The sequence below is a fragment of the Rhincodon typus genome, chromosome 1 (assembly GCF_021869965.1).
Source record: "Rhincodon typus isolate 14 chromosome 1, sRhiTyp1.1, whole genome shotgun sequence".
Lineage (NCBI taxonomy): Eukaryota > Metazoa > Chordata > Chondrichthyes > Orectolobiformes > Rhincodontidae > Rhincodon > Rhincodon typus.
Window position 1 is genome coordinate 5,041,907 of NC_063332.1, and position 23,000 is coordinate 5,064,906.

At 46.2% G+C, this 23,000-nt stretch overlaps 1 protein-coding gene across 1 annotated transcript in view; it reads right to left on the minus strand.

Moving 5' to 3' along the window:
* Nucleotides 1-23,000, minus strand: part of dysf (dysferlin, limb girdle muscular dystrophy 2B (autosomal recessive)) — a 236,281-nt gene that overhangs the window by 11,267 nt on the left and 202,014 nt on the right. The window contains exons 37-43 of the mRNA XM_048600995.1: nt 22,541-22,639; nt 19,852-19,980; nt 18,908-19,063; nt 11,523-11,614; nt 9,604-9,774; nt 5,911-6,053; nt 2,071-2,206 (exon numbers count right to left, since the gene is read on the minus strand). Coding sequence (XP_048456952.1) covers nt 2,071-2,206; nt 5,911-6,053; nt 9,604-9,774; nt 11,523-11,614; nt 18,908-19,063; nt 19,852-19,980; nt 22,541-22,639 — 926 coding nt within the window. The remainder of the gene's footprint in view (nt 1-2,070; nt 2,207-5,910; nt 6,054-9,603; nt 9,775-11,522; nt 11,615-18,907; nt 19,064-19,851; nt 19,981-22,540; nt 22,640-23,000) is intronic.

The following is a 23,000-nucleotide window of genomic DNA, read 5'->3' on the forward strand; positions in this document are numbered from 1 at the left end:
TTGAGTTGCCTTCTTGAGCTTTTGCAGTCCATGTGCTGTGGGTTGACCCACAATGCCCTTAGGGAGGGAATTCCAGGATTTTGACCCAGTGACAGTGAAGGAACGGCGATATATTTCCAAGTCAGGATGGTGAGTGGCTTGGAGGGGAACTTGCAGGTGGTGGTGTTCCCATGTATCTGCTGCCCTTGTCCTTCTTGATGGAAGTGGTCGTGGGTTTGGAAGGTGCTGTCTGAGGATCTTTGGTGAATTTCTGCAGTGCATCTTGTAGATAGTACACACTGCTGCTACTGAGCGTCGGTGGTGGAGGGAGTGGATGCTTGTGGATGTGGTACCAATCAAGCAGCTGCTTTGTCCTGGATGGTGTCAAGCTTCTTGAGTGTTGTTGGGGCTGCCCCCTTCCAGGCAAGTGGGGAGTATCCCATCACACTCCTGACTTGTGCCTTGTAGATGGTGGGCAGGCTTTGGGGAGTCAGGAGGTGAGTTACTTGCCGCAGTAACTCAGCAACTGGCAATATTGGCCATAATTCCATATGTTTTCAGATACATCTGGATAAGGACAAGACTCGACAGGGTAGATGCAGGGAGGATGTTCCCGATGGTGGGTGTGTCCAGAACCAGGGGTCACAGTCTGAGGATTCGGGGTAGACCATTTAGGACGGAGATGAGGAGACATTTCTTCACCCAGAGGGCGGTGAGCCTGTGGAACTCATTACCACAGGAAGTAGTTGATGCCAAAAAATTGAATGTATTCAAGAGGCGACTAGATATAGCACTTGGGACGAATAGGATCAAAGGTTATGGGGAGAAAGCAGGATTAGGCTGTTGAGTTGGACAATCAGCCATGACCGTGATGAATGATGGAGCAGGCTCGAAGGGCTGAATGGCCTCCTCCTGCTCCCATCTTCTGTGTTTCTATGTTTCTGTGTTTGAAGGTGTTAAACTGGGGGAAGGCTAACTGTAACCGAATTAAGCAAGAATTAGAGAATGTGGATTGGGAACGGCTCTTTGATGGTAAATCAACATCTGACATTTGGGAGTCTGTTCCCACTCCTGACATATGCCTTGTGAATGGTGGACAGATTTCGGAGGGTCTGGAGGTGAAATACACACTCCTGTACATCTTCAATCAATTTCTACCTCAGTGGCTATTTAACGTATGTCCCTAAATTGCTGTGGCTTAAGAAATCAGCTCAACTCCACTTTCCTGAAGGTAATCTGGAATGGATAATAAACACTGACCTTGCCGGTTGTGACCATGTCAAATGAGCAAACAGGTTTTTAAAACGAAGCACCTCTGCATTAGAAAATCCATGGGACCATGCCCCTCCTCAGTTCACAATGCACTCTCCTGTCAGACATGCCATCTTGCAGACAGGGTATCTCTCAGGCAGACATTGATGGTCCACTGGCAATATTTTAAAAGGGCCAGGGAAGATTTCTTCCTAGTATCATGGCCAATACTTATCTTTTGATGTTTATCACTGAGGGGAGACGATGGCCTGGTGGTATTATCGCTAGACCATTAGTCCAGAAACCCAGCTGATGTTCTGGTGTGTACTATCTCCAAGATGCACTGCAGAAATTCACCAAAGATCCTCAGACAGTACCTTCCAAACCCACGACCACTTCCATCCAGAAGGACAAGGGCAGCAGATACATGGGAACACCATCACCTTCAACCACCTTCACGGTCCCTTCCAAGCCACTCACCGTCCTGACTTGGAAATCTATCGCCGTTCCTTCACTGTTGCTGGGTCAAAATCCTGGAATTCCCTCCCTAATAGCATTGTGGGTCAACCTACAACACATGGACTGCAGCAGTTCAAGAAGGAAGCTCACCACCACCTTCACAGGTCGGCGCAACATCGAGGGCCGAAGGGCCTGTACTGCACTGTAATGTTCTATGTTCTATGTTCTCAAGGGGCAGCTAGGGATGGGCAAGAAATGCTGCCGAGCCAGCAACATCCACATCCCATGAGTGAATAAAAATAAAGCTCGTAATCCGCATGACCCTATGAATTATATCTAACTCCTTGTGGTCATTCACAACAGAATCGAGTTCTTACTTGCTCAATGTCAGGCTGTAATGGGCTGAATAATGCCCGTGTCTCCACATGCTCTGGAACCAGGCCCTGTTTGCGGAGCACATACAAAGCCAGGCGCTCATCGGGGGGTCCTAGGTGCATGCCGAGGGGCTTCCCATCCTCTGTAATGAAAAGGAACAATCAGTCATCCATGGCAGTCTGAGGTCACTGCAATGCACAACCCTCCCGTGAGAATCCTGCAGGTTAAATTCTTCATCAGGGTGAGGGATTTTTAGGGTTAAAGAACATAATGAGCTTCATTTCAGATCGACATAATCAGTATCTAACAAATAGGTCTAAGGAATAAGGTCAGTGTAATATGATATTGAAACAAAGAGATGACCCAAAGGTCATGAAGCAGGATTCCTTATTCCAATGGCATCAGGTCATGACAAGCAGGAAGAGAAATTAAGGATAAACAAGGAACTATTAACACTATATATGTGGAATGACTTTGTAGGTTAAAGCAGAGTCATAGAGATCTACAGCAAAGATAAAGGCCCTTCTGTCCATCGTATCCATGTCAAAAACAACCATCTACCTATTCTAATCCCACTTTCTAGCATTTGGCCCATAACCCTGTATGTCTCAGCATTGTATGTGAACATCTAAATACTTCTTCTATGTAATGAAGGTTTCTGTCTCTCCCACTTCTACAGGCTGCGAGTTCCAGATTCCCACCTCCCTCTGGGTAAAAAAGTTTTTCCTCATATCCCCTCCAGACTTTCTGCCCCTTACCTTAAATCGATGCCCCCCAGTCACTGATCCCTCCATCCTTCCTGTCTCCCCTATCCATGCCCCTCACAACTTTATACATCTCAATCATGTCCCCTCTCAGTCCCCTCTGCTCTAAGTGAAACAACCCCACTCTGTCCAATCTCTCTTCAACACTGTAACTCTCCAGCCCAGGGAACATCCTGGTAAATCTCCCTCTGTACCCTCTCCAGTGCGGTCACATCCCTCCGATGATGTGGACTCCAGAACTGCTCATAATACTCTAGCTGTAACCTAACAGGTATTTTATACAGTTCCAGCATAACCTCCCCGCTCTTAAACTCTGTGCCTCAATTAATGCCTCCTTAACCACTTTACCCACCTGTCCTGATACATTAAGGGGCTGGTGTACATGGGGACCAAGGTCTCTCTGATCCTTGGTGCTTCCCAGGGTCCTACTGTTCATCATGTATTCCCTTGTTTTATTTGTACTGTCCAAATGCATCACCTCACATTTCTCTGGATTGAATTCCATTTGCCACTGATCAGGGAAATTGGTTTGAGGAATTTCTTTGCACATCTGCCCTCCCTTCCCTTCAGCCCGCTTTCCAACAAACTAATTCTAACTTTTCCAGATGGAGTCCATTCAAAGATTCCATCCCACAGCCACTACCTGCTGCAGGAGGTCCCACTACACTAGGGTAGGCCATTCGGCCCTCTGAACCTCTTGACAATTTTGAATAAAAGCATGGCTGACCTTGAGGCCGAGGTATGGAATATTTTTCCATGAGGGGTCATTGATTCTTTGGAACTCTTTTCCTCAAAAGACGAGAAGCAGAATCCTTGATTATGTTTCAGGCAGTGAGACAGACGTTATCAGGGTGGGAATTTGAAGTAATCAGGTCAACCTTGATATTATTGAATGGTGGAGCAAGCTCAAGGGGCTACTCTTGTGTCTAACTCATTTTTTCCACCTCAACCCCACCTTCCTGTGCCATATCCCAAAATCTATGCATTGGATACACTCAGGAACTGAGCATGCCCAGCTCTCTGGTGTCACAGTGGTGCCAAGGTGGCATGTTGGCTCAGTGGTTAGCACTGCTGCCTCACAGTGCTAGGGACCCGGGTTCGATTCCACCCTCAGGCAACTGTCTGTGTGGAGTTTGCACATTCTCCCTGCATCTGCGTGGATTTTCCCTGGGTGCTCCGGTTTCCTCCCACAGTCAAAAGATTTGCAGGTTAGGTGGATTGGCCATGCTAAATTGTCCATAGTGTCCAGGGATGTGTAGATTAGGTGGGTTAAGAGATCGGTCTGGGTGGAATACTCTAAGGGTCAGTGTGGACTTGTTGGGCCAAAAGGCCTGTTTCCACACTGTAGGAATTCTATGATTCTAAAGAATCTGAATATAGGAATTCTCCCCCATTACAATGGTAGGGTCTTGGGAGTGCTGCCAAACAAAGAGACCTTGGAGTTCACAGTTCCATGAAAATGGAGTCACAGGTAGACAGGATAGTGAAGAAGGCATTTGGTACACTTGCCTTTATTGGTCAGCGTATTGGGAGGTCATGTTGCTGCTGTACAAGACATTGATTAGGCCACTTTTGGGGTACTGTGTTCAATTCTGGTCTCCCTACTATATGATGGATGATGCAAAACTTGAAAGGGTTCAGCAAAGATGTTGCCAGGTTGGAGGGTTTCAGCTATAGGGAGAGGCTGAATAGACTGGAGCTATTTTCCCTGGAGTGTAGGAAGCTGAGGGGTGACCTTATAGAGGTTTATAAAATCGTGAGGGGCATGGATAGGTTGAATAAGCAAAGTCGTTTCTGCAGGATAGGAGAGTCCAAAACTAGAGGGCATAGGTTTAAGGTGAGAGGGGAAAGATTTAAAAGGGACCTAAGGGACAACTTTTTCACACAGAGGGTGATGTGTGTATGGAATGAGCTGAAAGAGGACGTGGTGGAGGCTGGTACAATTACAACATTTAAAAGGCATTTGGATGGGTACATAAATAGAAAAGGGTTAGAGGGACATGGGCCAAATGCTGGCAAATGGGACTAGATTAATTTAGGATATCTGGTCGGCATGGACGAGTTGGACCGCAGGGTCTGTTTCCGTGCTGTACAGCTCTGACTCTGACAATAGTTGATTACTGACCCCATGTTATTGACTCCTAGCCTGTCAAACCCCTTGAAGAATTTCAGCTGAAGGTCAGTACAGAGGAGTGATCTGATCACGGTGTTTAACATGATCAAAAGGAAACAACGGGGCAAGTGACAGAGCCACTATGTGTTCAACTCTTAAGACTAGAGCTTGCTTGCTCAGAGGTGCAATTAAGAAGCAGTTCCTCACACCAAGCAATGTAGCATTTTCACCCCCATAAAAGATCTTTAGATGCTGTGCAAATCAAAACTGAGATTTCTCAGATTTATTCTCAGACAAGGGCAGCACGGTGGCTCAGTGGTTAGCACTGCTGCCTCACAGCGCCAGGGACCTGGGTTCAATTCCAGCCTCGGGTGGCTGTCTGTGTGGTGTTTGCACGTTCTCCCTGTGTCTGCGTGGGTTTCCTCTGGGTGCTCTGGTTTCCTCCCACAGTCCAAAGATGTGCAGGTTAGGGTGGATTGGCCATGCTAAATTGCCCATAGTGTTCAGGGATGTGTAGATTAGGTGGGTTATAGGGGGATGGGTCTGGGTGGGATGCTCTGAGGGTTGGTGTGGACTTGTTGGGCCAAATGGCCTGTTTCCACGCTGTAGGGATTCTATGATGATATTTTCATAAGGGCATGTGATATTTTCATAAGAGATAATGAAGTATCGACCGACACATGAGCTGAGATACCCAACAGCCACAATCCAATTGAATAACAGACGAGGTTTGAGGGGCTGAATGGACACTTCCAGTGGATGTGGAAGCCTCAAAAGACACTACTATGTATAACACATTATCATGTCAGTGTCATTGATCACAGCATGAGGCCATTCAGCCCCACATGATGGTGCTGGCTTTCTGAAATCACATTGGGTCTCGGGTGGTGAATGGTTAGCCCGAGCATCAAGCTTTCTCTCTCTCTGTGTAAGTGAAGCTCAGGGAAGAGCAGGAGGGAATAGACGTACCAAAGTCAGACAGAAGGAACTCCTCGCCTGCCATAGTGATCTTACTCTCTGTGATCACAGGCAGCTTGTAGCCTTGCCTCTGTGCGTAGATGTGAAGGAGCTGGCTTGGTCTGAGCTGGTCACGCCATTGGTTTGGTCCTGAGCTGCAAAGACACAAACACTCCATTAGAACAATCCATGGTGCTGGATCTCTGAGGATGCTAGGTCCACTCACATACCCGACGGTTGGGTGAAATGCAGTTTAGTGGAATCCAGTGCGTATTCTGGGGAACGTGGGATTCACTCCCGCAGGAAGCGAATAAACAAGCACACAGGAGCAACGGGTCAAGCTGGCAGGGTGAGTTCACAAAGAACGTGGGGCAGCTTGTGTGAAGCAAATAGGCAGCAGCATGGCCCAGCCAGCTTGGAGGAATGGACTGACTGTTTCTGGGCTGGAAATATTAAGCAATGCAAATCCAAAGACTTTGATTTAGGATTCGCTGTCACGGGATGGCAGGGTGACAGGAAAGAATAAAGGACCACAGGAGCAGGCCATTCAGCCCTTCGAGCCTGTTCCACCATTCATTGAGATCATGGCCATCTATGACCTTACTCCGTCTACCTGACTTTGGCCTATAATCCCTTAATACCTTTACATAACAGAAGTGTAACTATTTCAGATTTAAAATTAACATCTGATCTATCATCCATTACCATTTGTGGAAGAGAGTTCCAAACTTCTCCCACCCTTTGTGTGTGGAAGTGCTTCCTAACATCTCTCCTGAATGGTCTGGCGCTCGTTCTCAGACTATGATGGCACAGTGGGTCAGTGGCTAGCACTGCTGCCTTACAGCACCAGGGATGTGGGCTCGATTCCACCCTTGGGCACCTATCTGTGTGGAGTTTGCACATTCTCCCTGTGTCTGTGTGGGTTTCCTCCAAGTGCTCTGGTTTCCTCCCACAGTCCAAAAATGTGCAGGTTAGGGTGGATTGGCCATGCTAAATTGCCCCTAGTGTCCAGGTATGTGCAGCTGAGGTGGGTTATGGGGGATGGGTCTGGGTGGGATGCTCCAAGGGTCAGTGTGGACTTGTTGGGCTGAAGGGCCTGTTCACACATTGTAGGGATTCTGTGATGAAATCCATGTGGCCCTGGATTCTAGAATGTTCAACCAGTGGAAATAGTTTATTTTTACCCATCCTGTCTTTTCCTGCTGATATTTGAAGACTTTAATCAGATCACATCTCAATCTTCTAAATTCCAGAGAAAACAGGCCGAATCCCTCTGATTCTGCTTGGCCTGCTGTGTTCATCCAGCCCTGCACCTTGTTGTCTCGGATTCTCCAGCATCTGCAGTTCCTACTATTTCGAATTTGTATACGGTCTCCTCATAACTTATCCCCTGAAATCCAGGTACCATTCCTGTAAACCTACGTTGTACTCCCTCCAAGGCCTATCTATCCTTCCTAAGGTGTGGTGCCCCAATCTGCTCACAGTACTCCAAGTGGGATCCAACCAGGGTTTTGTGCAACTGCAGCATAACCTCTGCATCCTTATACTCTGGTCCTTTAGATATAAAGAAGAGTTTAAAGTTCTAAAAGAATAGGGTGTGGTGGACAGAAGCGAACAGAACCCGACTGTTCAAGAGTCCAGAATGACAGGTGACCGAAACAAGTGGGAGTTTAAAAGAATAACAACAATGGGCAGGAGAAAGGTAGAACATAGAACGGTACAGCACAGGAACAAACCCATTGGCCCATCATGTCTGTACCGACCATGAGGCCATTCGAAACTAATCCCATCTGCCTGCTCATGATGCCTATCCCTCTACTCCCTGCCTGCTCACGTGTTTGTCTAAATGCCTCTTAAACGTTGCTATGGTATCCACACCTACCACCTCCCCTGGCAGCGTGTTCCAGGCAGCTACTACCCTCTGTGTAAGAAACCTGCCTGACACATATCCTTTAAACTTTCCCCCTCTCAGCTTAAACCTATGGCCCACTGAGTATGTGATATTTCCATCCTGGGAGAGGGACTCTGATTATCCACCCTGTCTATGCCTCTCACAATTTTATACACTTCTATTGGGTCGTCCCTCACCCTCCAATGCTCTAGCAAAAACAATCCAAATTTGTCCAACCTGGAAGCGATGGCTTACTGGTATTATCGCTGAACTATTAATCAAGAGACCCAGATAACATTCTGGGGACCTGGGTTCAAATCCCGTCACAGCAGATGGTGGAATTTGAATGCAATAAGATATCTGGAATTAAGAATCTATTGATGACTGTGAATCCATTGCCAATGTTGGGGAAAAACTCATCTGGTTCACTAATGTCCTTTAGGGAAGGAAACTGCCATCCTTACCTGGTCTGGTCTACATGTGACCCACAGCAATGTGGTTCACTCTAAACTGCCCTCTGGGCAATTAGGGATGAGCAACAAATGCTGCCTGGCTAGCAACGCCCTCATCTCATTAATGAATGAAGGAAAAAAACCTCTCCTTATAGATAACACACTCCAATCCAGGCAACATCCTGGTAAACCTCATTTACACCCTCTCCAAAGCTTTCACATCCTTCCGATAGTAAGGGGACCAGAAATGCAGATAATACGCCAAATGTGGCCGACCTAAAGTTTTATATAGATCCTAAAACACAGTGAGGTTTGAGGAGGTGCAACTCATCGGCATGGGTAATGGTTGGGAGAGAATTTCTCCAGTGCTTTCGCTGATCTTCAGTCTTCCCAAAATGCATTATCAGTTGATTATATATTTCAATGGTAATTCTCTTTGGGATAGAACATAGAACAGTACAGCACAGGAACAGGCCCTTCGGCCCATGATGTTGTTCCGAACATGATGCCAAATGAAACTAATCCCTTCTGCCTGCCCTTGGTCCATATCCCTCCATTCCCTGCATGTGCTTATCTAAAAGTCCCTTAAACATCCCTATCATATCTGTCTCCACCACCATCCCTGGGAGTGCATTGCAGGCCCCTACCAGTCTCTGTGTAAAAAACTTGCCCCTCACATCTCCCTTGAACTTTCCCCCTTCTTGCCTTAAATGCATGCCTCTTAGTATTAGACATTTCAACTCTGGGAAAAAGATTCCGACTGTCAACCCTATCTATGCCTCTCATAATTTTACAGACCTCTAACAAGTCTCCCCTCAGCCTGCACCGCTCCAGAGAAAACAATCTGAGTTTTTCTAACCTCTCCTTATAGCTCATACCCTCTAATCCAGGCAGCATTCTGGTAAACCTCTTCTGCACTCTCTCCAAAGCTTCCCCATTCTTCCTGTAATGTGGCGACCAGAACTGAACACAGTACTCTAGGTGTGGCCTAACCAAAGTCTTATAAAGCTGCAACATGACATCCTGACTCTTGCACTCAGTTCCCCGACCAGTAAAGGCAAGCATGCCATATGCCTTCTTTACCACAATGTACAGTAAGGGAAAATGGCAGGACCATTGGTTAAGTGTAGGTGACTCTGACTATGTGGAGAATTCTATCAATGTGCCATGGGCCTCTTTGCTGCATGGTTTTATAAGGGTGCGACCACCTACAACCTCCTCCTTTGTCTCAGTGTCAGTCAGTTGCTGATTCAATACGTGCAGGGAATGAGGCAGGTTTCACAAAATGAAGGAGCTGGTACCCCTGGACACAAACCTCAGGAAACCAGAGCTTCAGACTCCGTGAAGAAACGGACAACTTACATGGAGTAGGTTTGAGGTAAGCCACAGCAAGCTCCGAATCGAGAGAGGAAACGATTCTCCAAATCAATCACGGTTTCGCCGATTTTCTCATCCTTTGACAGCAGATCATAGTCGTACAGGGTGACCTTCAAGTCCTTGTCAATGGGGAGGTTTCCAGTCAGTTCATACATCCTGCAGCAACACAAACCATACCACTCTTAAAGATGACCTGGGAATATGTCACAGACTGGAGCATTAGTAGGTCCATGTCGAGGAATCTTTACTCTGTACCGTACTCTATCCCTGTGCTGGGAGGGTTCAGTGGAGACAGTGTAGAGGAAGCTTGACTCTGTATCTAACTCTTTGATGTTCTTGTGTTGGGAGTGTTTGATGGGGACAGTGTAGAGGAGGCTTTACGCTATATCTAACCCTGTGCTGTCCTTATCCTGGGAGTGTTTGATGGGGATGGTGTAGAGAGAGCTTTACGCTATATCTAACCCTGTGCAGTCCCTATCCGGGGAGTGTTTGATGGGGATGATGTAGAGGAAGCTTTATGCTATATCTAACACCGTGCTGTCCCTGTGCTGGGAGGGTTTGATGGGAACAGTGTAGAGGAAGCTTCACTTTGTAAATAACCCCATGCTGTCCCTGTGCTGGGAGTGTTTGATGGGGACAGTGTAGAGGGAGCTTTAAGCTCTATCTAACCCCATGCTGTCCCTGTCCTGGGATGGAGGGTCAATGTAGAGTGAGCTTTACTCTGTATCTAATCCGTGCTGTCCCTGTCCTGGGAGTGTTTGACGGGGACAGAGTAGAGGGAGCTTTACTCTGTATCTAACCCCATGCTGTCCCTGTCCTGGGACTGTTTGATGGGGACAGTGTAGAGGGAGCTTTACTCTGTATCTAACCCTGTGCTGTCCCTGTGCTGGGAGTGTTTGATGGGGACAATGTAGAGGGAGCTTTACACTGTATCTAACCCCATGCTCTCCCTTTGCTGGGAGTGTTTGATGGGGACAATATAGAGAGGGCTTTACCCTGTATCTAACCCCATGCTGTCCCTGTCCCGGGAGTGTTTGATGGGGACAGCGTAGAGGGAGCTTTACTCTGTATCTAACCCAGCATATTACCTGCCGAGGGAGTGTTTGACAAGGAGAGCTGTGAGTGGAAAATGTGCAGCAATAACATCTGCACCTTAATGAGAACCAAAAGAATTCAAAAATACCATTCTCCTTTCCACGTTGAAAATGAAATGAATGGGAAACAAAAAAAAATCCTTCAAATCTTTATGATAATTAAATAAGTCTGTTGGTGCCTCATTGGTTTGAGGGTTTTATAAGCGAAGACTCCCAAGTCTGTTTTACGAGCCAAGTTGAGAGTCTGTCAATGTTTAAATTGGCAGGTGCAGGAGTTCACACAGTGCAGTCAAAGGGGTACACACACTACATGTGGGAGCCACAGCGTTCACTGAATTTTAAACACTCTCCACGTTCGAAGGGAACAGAAAAGGCCAAGTGATTGCTCCCTCCTGGGGAGCAGGAGGCAGGAATTTGCCTGGTTCACACAGTTTGAGTCCCTGCATCAGAAACAGATTCTCACCGTCTGACTGACCATCCCAGAGAATCAGCTCTGGTTCGCTTGGCATATCGGTGCCCCTTACTGGGCCCAGGCCCAGCCACTCCGAGTTCAAATACCCAGCCTCGCTGCCGTTCGCTGTAGCTGCACTGTTACCCATCTCTCCAGGCTCGGGTCCTTACCCGGCTGCGAACTGGGCTCTGGCGAACAAGAATGGGAATCGGGCGGCGATGCCTGACACAGTTAAACAGCCAATACTTGCAGTCTGGCCTCGCGTTTACTTCCAGTCTGTGGACGCAGCCTCTCTCCCTGACACATCTGCTTCCTCCGCTTGCTGAGAACCATTATCCGAGAGAGCGAGGGAACTGTACCTTCCAAACTCTGGGTCAAGTGTGCACGGGATGTAGTTGTCCTGGTCGCTGACCGATCTCTTACCCAGGGAAATCTTCACATACGGGTCGCACTGGAACAGAAAGAAACGGCAGGGAATAAAAACGCTGAGGGGCACTCTTGCCCCTCCCGGTTAAAAGCCCCGTACCCCAGAGGCCGGGGGACAAAATGCAGTTGGACAGTCCCATGCAGTGCCAACATGGAGATTCCACCTCAGAGGTGCCATCATTTGGATGAGACACTCAAATGAGGCCCCACTTCCCCTCAGGGAGACAGGGAACTGACCTCATTCTCCCCCTCAAGTATCTGTCACCCCCCAAACCACGGTCAACACCATGACAAAGACGATTTGATGTTCAACAGTTTGCTGTTGTGGGATCTTGCCATGCACAGATCAGCTGCTATGTTTCCCCTGTTCGAGCTCGTTGGCTGTAAAGTGTGACAGGGTGCCCTGCCTTTGTTGAGGGGCTGCAAAAACAGAAGTTGCTGGAAAAGCTCAGCAGGTCTGGCAGCATCTGTGAAGAAAAAAAAATCAGAGTTAACGTTTCGGGGCCAGTGACCCTTCCTCGCAACATACCAGAAACGTTAACGCTGATTTTCCCTTCACAGATGCTGTCAGACCTGCTGAGCTTTTCCAGCAATTTCGTCTTCATTCCTGATTTACAGCATCCACAGTTCTTTCGGTTTTTATTTTGTTGAGGGGCTGTTCATTGATGCACGTCTATTTTGTTTTACAGTGCTCAATGCTTATCTTACATTCTCCAGGGAAAGGAGAAACTGGCTTCAAGCTACTGTGCATGTAAATCTATACATCTATCACGTACACAACTGCTGCCCCACATTTCTGCTGTCATTTATTTTTCCTTTTGTCATCTCATTATCTGTGTCTGGGAACTTCTTTCCATCCTGACGTGCGCCGAGTAATATTCCCTCTTTATCCTGGTCTTTTCCACGGAGGCCTTCTCTCTCTCTCCCCCTCCCCCCATTCCCATCAACACTCTCCGCCCACATTTATCACTCCCCCATCCCCTGCTGTGGGGAGCCTTGAACAGCACTGACTCACCACTTTATCCCCAAGACCCACAAGTACAGCAAACGTGCAGACTTTCTGCTACTGCTGCTCTGCGCTAATCTGATTTTTATCTGGATTCATATGCTACAGCTTTACAGAACTTTAGTTAGGCCATTCTTGGAAAATTGCGTACAATTCTGGTTGCCACACTATCAGAAGGATGTGGATGCTTTGGAGACAGTACAGAAAAGGTTTACCAGGATGTTGCCTGGTATGGGGGATTTTAGTGATGAAGAAAGGTTGGATAGACTGGGTTTGTTTTTACTAGAATGCAGGAGGTTGAGCAGTGACCTAATAGAGGTTTATAAGATTGTGAAAAGCATGGATAGAGTGGGAAGTATCAGGCTTTTCACAGGGTGGAGGGGTCAATTACAAGGGGACACAGGTTCAAGGTGTGAGGCGAGAAGTTTAAAAGAGATGTGCGAGGCCTGTTTTTCACACAAAGGGTTGGAGAGTGCCTGGAACGCGTTACCACAGGACGTGGTGGAAACAGACACGATAGCTGCATTCAAGAAGCACCTGGACGAATACATGAATAGGAAGGGAATAGAGGGATACGGAACCTGTAAGTGAAGACAGTTTTGGTATGGAAGGGCCAAATATGTCAGCACAGGCTTGGAGGGCCGAAGGGCCTGTTCCTGCGCTGTATTGTTCTTTGTGCCGAATTCTGTAGGAAGCATATCTGTTGGGTGTACCAGGAAGACTGATTCCTGGAATAAGAGAGTTTTTTTGTCTATTTCTATTCATTTGTGGGATGTGGGCATCATTGGCTGGCCAGCATTTCTTGTCCATCCCTAGTTGCCCCTTGAGAAGGTGGTGGTGAGCTGCCTTCTTGAACCGCTGCAGTCCTCCTGCTGTGGGTTGACCCACAATGCTGTTAGGGAGGAAATTCCAGGATTTTGACTCAGCAACAGTGAAGGAATGGAGAGATATTTCCAAGTCAGGATGGTGAGTGGCTTGGAGGGGAACTTGCAGGTGGTGGTGTTCCCATGTATCTGCTGACCTTGTCCTTCTAGATGGAAGTGGTCGTGGGTTTGGAAGGTGCTGTCTGAGGATCTTTGGTGAATTTCTGCAGTGCATCTTGTAGATAGTGCACACTGCTGCTACTGAGCGTCGGTGGTGGAGGGAGTGGATGTTTGTGGATGTGGTGCCAATCAAGCGGCTGCTTTGTCCTGGATGGTGTCGACCTTCTTGAGTGTTGTTGGGGCTGCCCCAATCCAGGCAAGTGGGGAGTATTCCATCACACTCCTGACTTGTGCCTTGTAGATGGTGGACAGGCTTTGGGGAGTCAGGAGGGGAGTGACTCACTGCAGTATTCCCAGCTTCTGTCCTGCTCTTGTAGCCTCTGTGTTTATGTGGTGAGTCCAGTTGAGTTTCTGGCCATTGGTAACCCCCAGTATGTTAATAGTCGTGGATTCAGTGATGGTAACACCATTGAATGTCAAGGGGCGGTGGTTAGTTTGTCTCTTATTGGTGATGGTCATAGCCTGGCATTTGTGTGGCGCGAATGTCACTTGCCACTTGTCAACCCAAGCCTGGATATTGTCCAGATCTTGTTGCATGTGAACATGGACTGCTTCAGTATCTGAGGAGTCACAAATGGTGCTGAACATTGTGTAATCATCAACGAACATCCCCACTTCTGACCTTATGATGGAGGGAAGGTCATTGATGAAGCAGCTGAAGATGGTTGGGCCTAGGACACTACCCTGAGGAACTCCTGCAGAGATGTCCTGGAGCTGAGACGATTGACCTCCAACAACCACGACCATCTTCCTATGTGTCAGGTATGACTCCAACCACTGGAGAGTTTGCCCCCCAATACCCAGTTTTGCTAGGACTCCTTGATGCCACACTCGGTCGAATGCAGCCTTAATATCAAGGGCTGTCACTCTCACCTCACTTCTGGAATTCAGCTCTTTTGTCCATGTTTGAACCAAGGCTGTTGGTCCAGTTGAGTTTCTGGTCAACGGTAAGAGTTAAGGTTATCCTATCGAATGAGCTTAAACAAGATGTGTCAATTTGCTCCAAAGTTTGGAAAATGGAATGTGTCTATTTCACGGAGGATCTGAAAGGATAGACATTGAAAGCCTATATGGATCACTCACCAACATCCACTCCCCCCACCACTGACGCTCAGTAGCAGCAGAGTGTAACATCTACAAGATGCACTGCAGCAATTCACCAAAGATCCTCAGACAGTACCTTCCAAACCCACGACCACTTCCATCTAGAAGGACCAGGGCAGCAGATATTTGGGAACACCAGCCCCTGCAAGTTCCCCCTCAAGGCCACTCACTATCCTGATTTGGAAATATATTGCCATTCCGTCACTGTCGCTGGAATTGTGGGTCAACCCACAGCAGCTGGTTCAAGAAGGCAGCTCACCACCACCTTCTGATGAGCAATAAATGTGACCCAGCCAGAGATAAGATAAGAACTAGGAGCAGGAGTAGGCCATCTGGCCCCTCGAGCCTGCCCCGCCATTTAATAAGATCATGGCTGATCTTTTTGAGACTCAGCTCTACTTACCCTCCCACTCACCATAACCCTTAATTCCTTTACTGTTCAAAAATTTATCTAGCCTTGCCTTAAAAACATTCAGCGAGGTGGCTTCAACCGCTTCACTGGGCAGGGAATTCCACAGATTCACAACCCTTTGGGTGAAGAAGTTCCTCCTGACCTCAGTCCTACATCTGCTTCCCTTTATTTTGAGGCTATGCCCTTTAGTCCTAGTTTCACCTGCTAGCGGAAACAACCTCCCTGCCTCCACCTTATCTATTCCCTTCATAATCTTATATGTTTCTATAAGATCTCCCCTCATTCTTCTGAATTCCAATGAGTATAATCCCGGTCTACTCAGTCTCTCCTCATAATCCAACCCTCTCAACTCTGGAATCAACCGAGTGAATCTCCTCTGCACCCCCTCCAGTGCTAGTATATCTCTTCTCAAGTAAGGAGACCAAAACTGCACACAGTACTCCAGGTGTGGCCTCACCAAGACCCTATACAGCTGCAGCATAGCCTCCCTGTTTTTAAACTCCATCCCTCTAGCAATGACAGACAAAATTCCATTTGCCTTTTTAATTACCTGCTGCACCTGCAATCCCACCTTCAACGATTCATGCACAAGGACACCCAAGTCCCTCTGCACAGCAGCGTGCTGCAATTTTTTACCATTTAAAACATAGTCCATTTTGCTGTTATTTCTACCAAAATGGATGAGCTCACACTTATCAACATTGTACTCCATCTGCCAGACCTTTGCCCACTCACTTAGACTGTCTATATCCCTCTGCAGACTTTCAGTGTCTTCTGCACACTTTGCTCCACCACTCACCTTAGTGTCATCTGCAAATTTTGACACACCACACTTAGTCCCCAACTCCAAATCATCAACGTAAATTGTAAACAATTGCGGTCCCTACACTGATCCCTGAGGCACACCACTAGCCACTGACTGCCAACCAGAAAAACACCCATTTACTGCTACTGTTTGCTTTCTACTAATCCTCTATCAATGCCAATACATTACCTGTAATACCATGCAACTTTATCTTATGTAGCAGCCTTTGGTGTGGCACCTTGTCAAATGCCTTCTGGAAATCCAGATACACCACAACCACAGTTTCCCCATTGTCCACCATGCAAGTAATGTCCTCAAAGAATTCCACCAAATTAGTTAAACATGACCCATGAACCCATGCTGGGTATTTCCAATGGGACAATTTATATCCAGATGTCTTGCTATTTCTTCCTTAATGAAAGATTCAAGCATTTTCCCCACTACTGAAGTTAAGCTACCTGTTTTTTGTCTACTTCCTTTTTTAAATGGTGGCATCATATTGGCTGTTTTCCAATCTGCGGGAACCACCCCAGGGTCCAGTGAATTTTGGTAAATAATTACTAGTGCATTTACCATTTCCCCCATCACCTCTTTTAGTACCCTGGGATACATTTCATCAGGGCCAGGAGACTTGTCTACCTTTAGCCCCATGAGCTTGCCCAGCACTGCCTCCTTAGTGATAATGATAGTTTCTAGGTCCTCACCTGCTATAACCTTCTTGCCATTAGCTTTCGGCATGTTATTTGTGTCTTCCACTGTGAAGACCAACACAAAATAACTGTTTAATGTCTCGGCTATTTCCTCATTCCCAGTTATTAAATTGGCCTTCTCATCCTCTAAAGGACCAATGTTTACCTTCGCCACTCTTTTATGATTTACATATTTATAGAAACTTTTGCTGCCTGTTTTTATATTCTGAGCTAGTTTAGTCTCATAATCTATTTTACTTTTCTTTATAACTATTTTTGTGGCTTTCTGTTGGCCTTTAAAGATTTCCCAGTCTACTGGTTTCCCACTACTCTTTGCGTTTTTGTATGTGTTTTTTTTCAATCTGATACTTTCCTTTATTTCCTTAGACATCCATGGCTGGCTCTCTTTTCCTACAGTTCTTCCTTATCACTGGAATATACTTCTGCTGAGCACTGTGAAAAATTGTTTGAAAGTCCTCCACAGTTCCTCAATTGACCCACCATAAAGTTTTTTCTCCCATTCTACCTTAGCTAACTCCTTCCTCATTCCATCATAGTCTCCATTGTTTAAGCACAGGACGTAGGTACTGGATTTAACCTTCTCACGCTCCATCTGTATTTTAAATTCGACCATACCGTGATCGCTCCTTCCGAGAGGATCCCTAACTGTGAGATCATTAATTATTCCTGTCTCATTACACAGGACTAGATCTAGGATAGCTTGCTCCCTCGTAGGTTCCATTTATGGATGCCCACATCCTCGAATGAATGAAAAACACACTGGAAATAAGATACAAGTTTCTTCACTTGAATTTTCAGAAGCCCCTACCCTGGAGAGTTCTGGCTCGTCATCATTGAATAAGTTCAAAATTCAAAATACAATGCAGTGATAAAGTCACTGGACTGGTAATCACGAGAGCTGGCTTAATCCTTGGGGAAATGGATTCAAATCCTACCATAGTGGAATTTAAAACTGTTTACTGTAATTAAAAACTAAATCGGGAACATAAAGCTAATCTCAATAATGATAACTATAAAACTGTCATAACATATGGAAGGTAAAAGTGCTCATTACTGTCTCCAAGGTTGTTTGATTCAGTTAGATAATAGTTTGTCTATGAATGTAGCTGCACCAGAGACTGTTTCAAAAACTGATCTTGTTCAGTTAGTCCCTTTGGGAAGGAAATCTACTGCCCTTACCAAGTCTGGCTGACATACAATCCCTATAATGTGGAAGCAGGCCCTTCAGCCCACACCGACCCTCTGAAGGCCATCCCACCCCACTACCCTATCCCTGTAACCCTGCATTCCCATGACCAGTTCACCTAACCTGCATATCTTCAGATGATGGAAGGAAACTGGAGCACCTAGAAGAATCCAATGCAGACACAGGGAAAATGTGCAAACTCCACACAGGCAGCTGCCTGAGGGTGGAATTGAACCCATGTCCCTGGTACTGTGAGGCAGTAGTGCGAACCACTGAGCCACTGTCCTGCCCCAATATGAAAGTAAAAGATTTGACGGCATTATTTCTAAGAAGAGCAGGGACATTCTCCCCACTTTCTTACTCAGCTATTCAATTCTCAACCAACCTCAAACAATAAATTATCTGGTGATTGATTGAGTAGTTTCCAATTTGTGAACAAATTAATTTCTGTGCTTCCTTTATTGCAACAGCAATAGGGGAGGTGATGGTTAGTGGTATTGTCATTGGACTGTTAACCCAGAGACCCAGATAATGTTCTGGTACCCAGGTTCAAATCCTGCCACAGCAGATGGTGGAATTTGAATTCAACCAAAGTATCTGGAATTAAGGATCTAACAATGGCTGTGAATCCATTGTCAATTGTCAGGAAAAACTCATCTGGTTCACTAACTTTAGGGAAGGAAACCGTCACCCTTACCTGGTCTGGCCTACATGTGGCTCCAGACCCACAGCAATGTGGTTACCTTTTAACTGCCCTCTAGGGAATTAGGGGTGGGCAATAAATGCTGCCTGGCCAGCGACGCCCTCATCCCATTAATGAATTTTTTAAAATACTTCAAAAATGGCTGTGAGACTCTTACTCTGGCGTGCCCCAGGTAGTGAAATTCGCTACATAAATGCAAACAGTTTTGAAACCTCAACTAAAACTAGATGGAGGAAACGAGCAACTCTTTTCAAGAGAAAGCAGAACTGATGAATGGAATAAACAAAAAAAAATGAAGGTTTTATTAATCAGAGCCACAAAGAACATGTTTCCATGAAGGAGCACTGACCTTTCCATTCGAATCCTTAGGCTGCAGTCCAAAGGCTCGGACAACATAAACCCTGACTAGACATTCCTGGAGTCCACTGGCTGGTAATTGGCGGAATTGGCGAGGAGGGTTGGGCACAGACGGGTCTTCTGGAAGAGCATAGATCTTGAAGCTTCCCTGAAGGTATCAACAACATTACATTAGTTAGGGTTCTGCCCAGCGTATTCATGCTCTTGATACAGTAAATGGGAAGGTCCTGAGGAGTGTTGTGGAACAGGGGGACCTAGGAGTACAAGCACATAGTTCGTTGAAAGCGGTGTCACAGGGTGGTGAAGAAGGCATTTAGCATGCTGGCCTTCATCGGTCGAGGCATTGAGTCCAGGAGAGGAGGCAATGGCCTAGTGGTATTATCACTGGACTATTAATCCAGAGACCCAGCTAATGTTCCGGGGACCCGGGTCCGAAACCCACCATGGCAGATGGTGGAATTTGAATTCAATAAATATCTGGAATTAAGAATCTAATGATGACCATGAATCCATTGCTGATCGTTGGGGAAAAACGCATCTGGTTCACTAATATCCTTTAGGGAAGGAAACTGCCATCCTTTCCTGGTCTGGCCTACATGTGACTCCAGACCCACAGCAATGTGGTTGACTCCTAACTGTTTAACAATTAGGGATGGGCAATAAATGCCACCTAGCCAGCGATGCCCTCATCCCATGAATGAATAAAGGAAACAAAATCCTGTGAATGAATAAAGAATAGATTAGATGTGAGGTAGAAGCAGTGACTAAGAACTGAACAGTGTCTCAGAGGTAATCCAGTTGGTCCCACTTTAACTGGTGAGGCTGGTACTCTGACTCTTTTTGATCTCGGTGCCCCATAGGGTCAACCTTGAATTCTCCAATAACCCAACTTCAAAGACAGAACATCATTGAACACATATAATATCGAACCCTTACCTTGAATTCTCCCACAACTGAAGGATCCTCATCTTCACCCTGAGCCTTCCCACGATGCAGAGGGAAGGTACGGCAGAAATCTGTTAACCCCCCGAACTCCTCAACCTTCTCCAGCTCAACATTGTAGACCTGTGGGACATAAAGGGTACACAGACAGGACAGACCCGTACTGTTTATTCAGGGGCTGACCAGAGCATGGATTTACAGAATGGTCACAGCACAGGAGGAGGCCATTGGGCCTGCTGGGTCCAGCTGGGCTGTTTGCCACAGCTAATCAGCTCATCCCACTTTCCCCACACACCCATCCCTTCCCCAGTAACCCTCCCTTTTGGTTTCTCTTAGATGTTTCTGAAGGCCAGCATTGGAATCCTACCTCCACCTCATCTTCAGGCAGTTTATTCCAGAGCCGATGCACTCACTGTGTTAAAAAGGCTTCCATCAGGTCACCTATGGGTCTTTTACCTTAACCCGACACCAATGCAAACAGTTTCTCCCTATTTATGCTGTCTGGAACTCTTCCGGTGACTTTGTTAAGCTCAGCTCTCATCTGACACTCAGATGGGCTTAAAGGACACTGTGGTTCCATTTTGAAGAAATGCAGAAGTGTTCTTGGCACTGTTCCTGGTTAATGTTTCTCCATTAACCAATACTGCCACAGCAGATTACCTGGTCATCAACAGATCGCCAGTTGAGGGATATCACTGTCTGCAAATTGGCTGCTACTTTACTTGCATTCCAATAGTAACACTTCTGGGAGCAATATTCATTGACTGTTCCAGTATATTCAGTTAAAGCATGGCTGAACAAGACCATACTCTATCGCCCTCCTCTGCCCCAAATCTCAAGATACTCTGAACCAGCAGGCTTTTGTGGGCCGACAATTCCAGATTTAGACTGAGCACTGATTCTCAGGTATTTCTTTCAATGGTCCCACCACTGATTGGAAGTGATTGTTTCCAAGACTGTCAGACATCTCATCTCCCCTGGAGATTCCCCTCCACTCCTAAAGCTTCTAACCTCATTCCAAACAGCTTGCTTCTACCCGTTTCCCAAAATCAGTCACCAGGTCATTCCTGATAGATCCATAGTCTCAGCCTGTTCGTGTCTAATGAACACAATTCTTCCTGTCTTGACTATTTTCTCTCCTTTTAGAAGATAGCACACAGAACAGTACAGCACAGGAACGGGCCCTTCGGCCCACAATGTTGTGCCGAACATGATGCCAAATTAAACTAAACCCTTCTGCCTGCCCTTGGTCCATATCCCTTCATTCCCTGAATATTCATGTGTTTATCTAAAAGTCCCTTAAACCGCCCTATCGTATCTGCCTCCACCACCACCCCTGGCAGCGAGTTTCAGTCTGCTACACTCTCTGTGTAAAGAACCTGCCCCTCACTTTGTCTTTGAACTTGCCCTCTCTCACCTAGGGATGGGCAAGAAATGCTGGCCAGCCAGCGACACCCACATCCCACAAATGAATAGAGAAAAAAAATGCACGCTCCCTAATATGAGACATTTCCACCCTGGGAAAAAGGTTCTGACCGTCAACCCTATTTATGCGTCTCACAATTTTACAGATTTCTATCACGTCTCCCCTCATCCTCCACCGCTCCAGAGAAAACAACCCGAGTTTTTCTAGCCTCTCCTTATACTCTGATCCAGGCAATATCCTGGTAAACCTCTTCTGTACCCTCTCCACATCCTTCCTGTATTGTGGTGATCAGAACTGAATGCAATACTCTAAGTGTGGCCTGACCAAATTCTTATAAAGCTGCAACATGACATCCTGACTCTTGTACTCAATTCCCTGACCAGTGCAGTCTTTTCCCAATTATGCCTGTGATGATTCAAATGCCCTTTATCATTTCAAAAGTCTCCAGCTTCCTGGCCTTACCTGCTATCTCTTTATTATGGATAAAAAAATCTCTCTACAGTGCCATCCCTGATCATGGCTCTCCACTTCTTCCTTGAAGCAGTGTTGCACTCCCAAATATATTGTCCGTTTGTAAAGCCATTACAACTTTGCCCCCATCTGTCTTTACAAATTACATTAAAAACCTCAGAGTATAAAGGGGGAATGAGAACATAATGAGATTGTATAGTAAAAGGTGCTACTGAAATATGAGTCTCATTTTATACTGAGCACTAATGAATAGATAACAAGACGTTAAACCTTATGTAAAAGATGTCAAAAACTTATATTGTCTATCCAGGGCTAAAGTAGTTAGTCTGTGATGAATTTGCACAACATTGAAGTAATATTATTGAAAAAAAGAAATACACTGACAACGCTCCATCAGGGCAAATGCAAGTTAGCCACACTTCAAGGGGAACAATAATTGAAACTGCATGAGAAACAGGGTGCTAATTCGTTGGCAATCTGGTTGCTGATTGGATGAGATGTGCAATGGGATGGACCAGGGAACAGGATTCTGAACCTGACGACCTGAACACATTACCACGAGAGATCTTTTTAAAAGCCTGCTTTAAATGCAAATAAACAAACTCCGTACAAACCTGAACCCAAAACCTAAAATTAAACTCGAACTATGTTTTCTCCCTTCTTAACACGTACATCATAGAAATACAAGGAAAGCTGCACATGGTTCCAAAAAAATATATTAATTTATCATGAAGCACAGTGATCGATATAGATAATACCCAGAACTGAACAAACTGCATGGTGTACCTGAAGTGTGTCAAAGCCTTTATCCAGGTACGTTCCACATTTGTTGGCCTCACCCGTTGATGCGTAGAACTTGCTCCACCAGTCTACAAACTCGTCTTCCTAAAGGTAAACAAGCAACATTATCGGTGGCACATTCAGTCAATGACTGGTCAGCATCAGAAGTGAACAGAGCCTGTGGTCAAACCTCATCTTTGTGGCTTTCCCTGATAGTGTGACAGCTGTGCAAAACATGGGGCCGAAACTGGTGCAAGACAATATTGCGACAGACAACCAGCAGCTTTATACATGCCCACTTCACCTGCACCAAGCCACGATCCCAGCTCAGGAACTCTGCCCTCAAGCTCAACGACAAACTGACCCACAGGCCTGTCACAGATCCTTCAAAATCGCCAGCTTCTCCCAACATCAGCCTGGGTGGCTCTCTTCAACCCTGAGCTCAGACTTCATCTTCGATCAACTC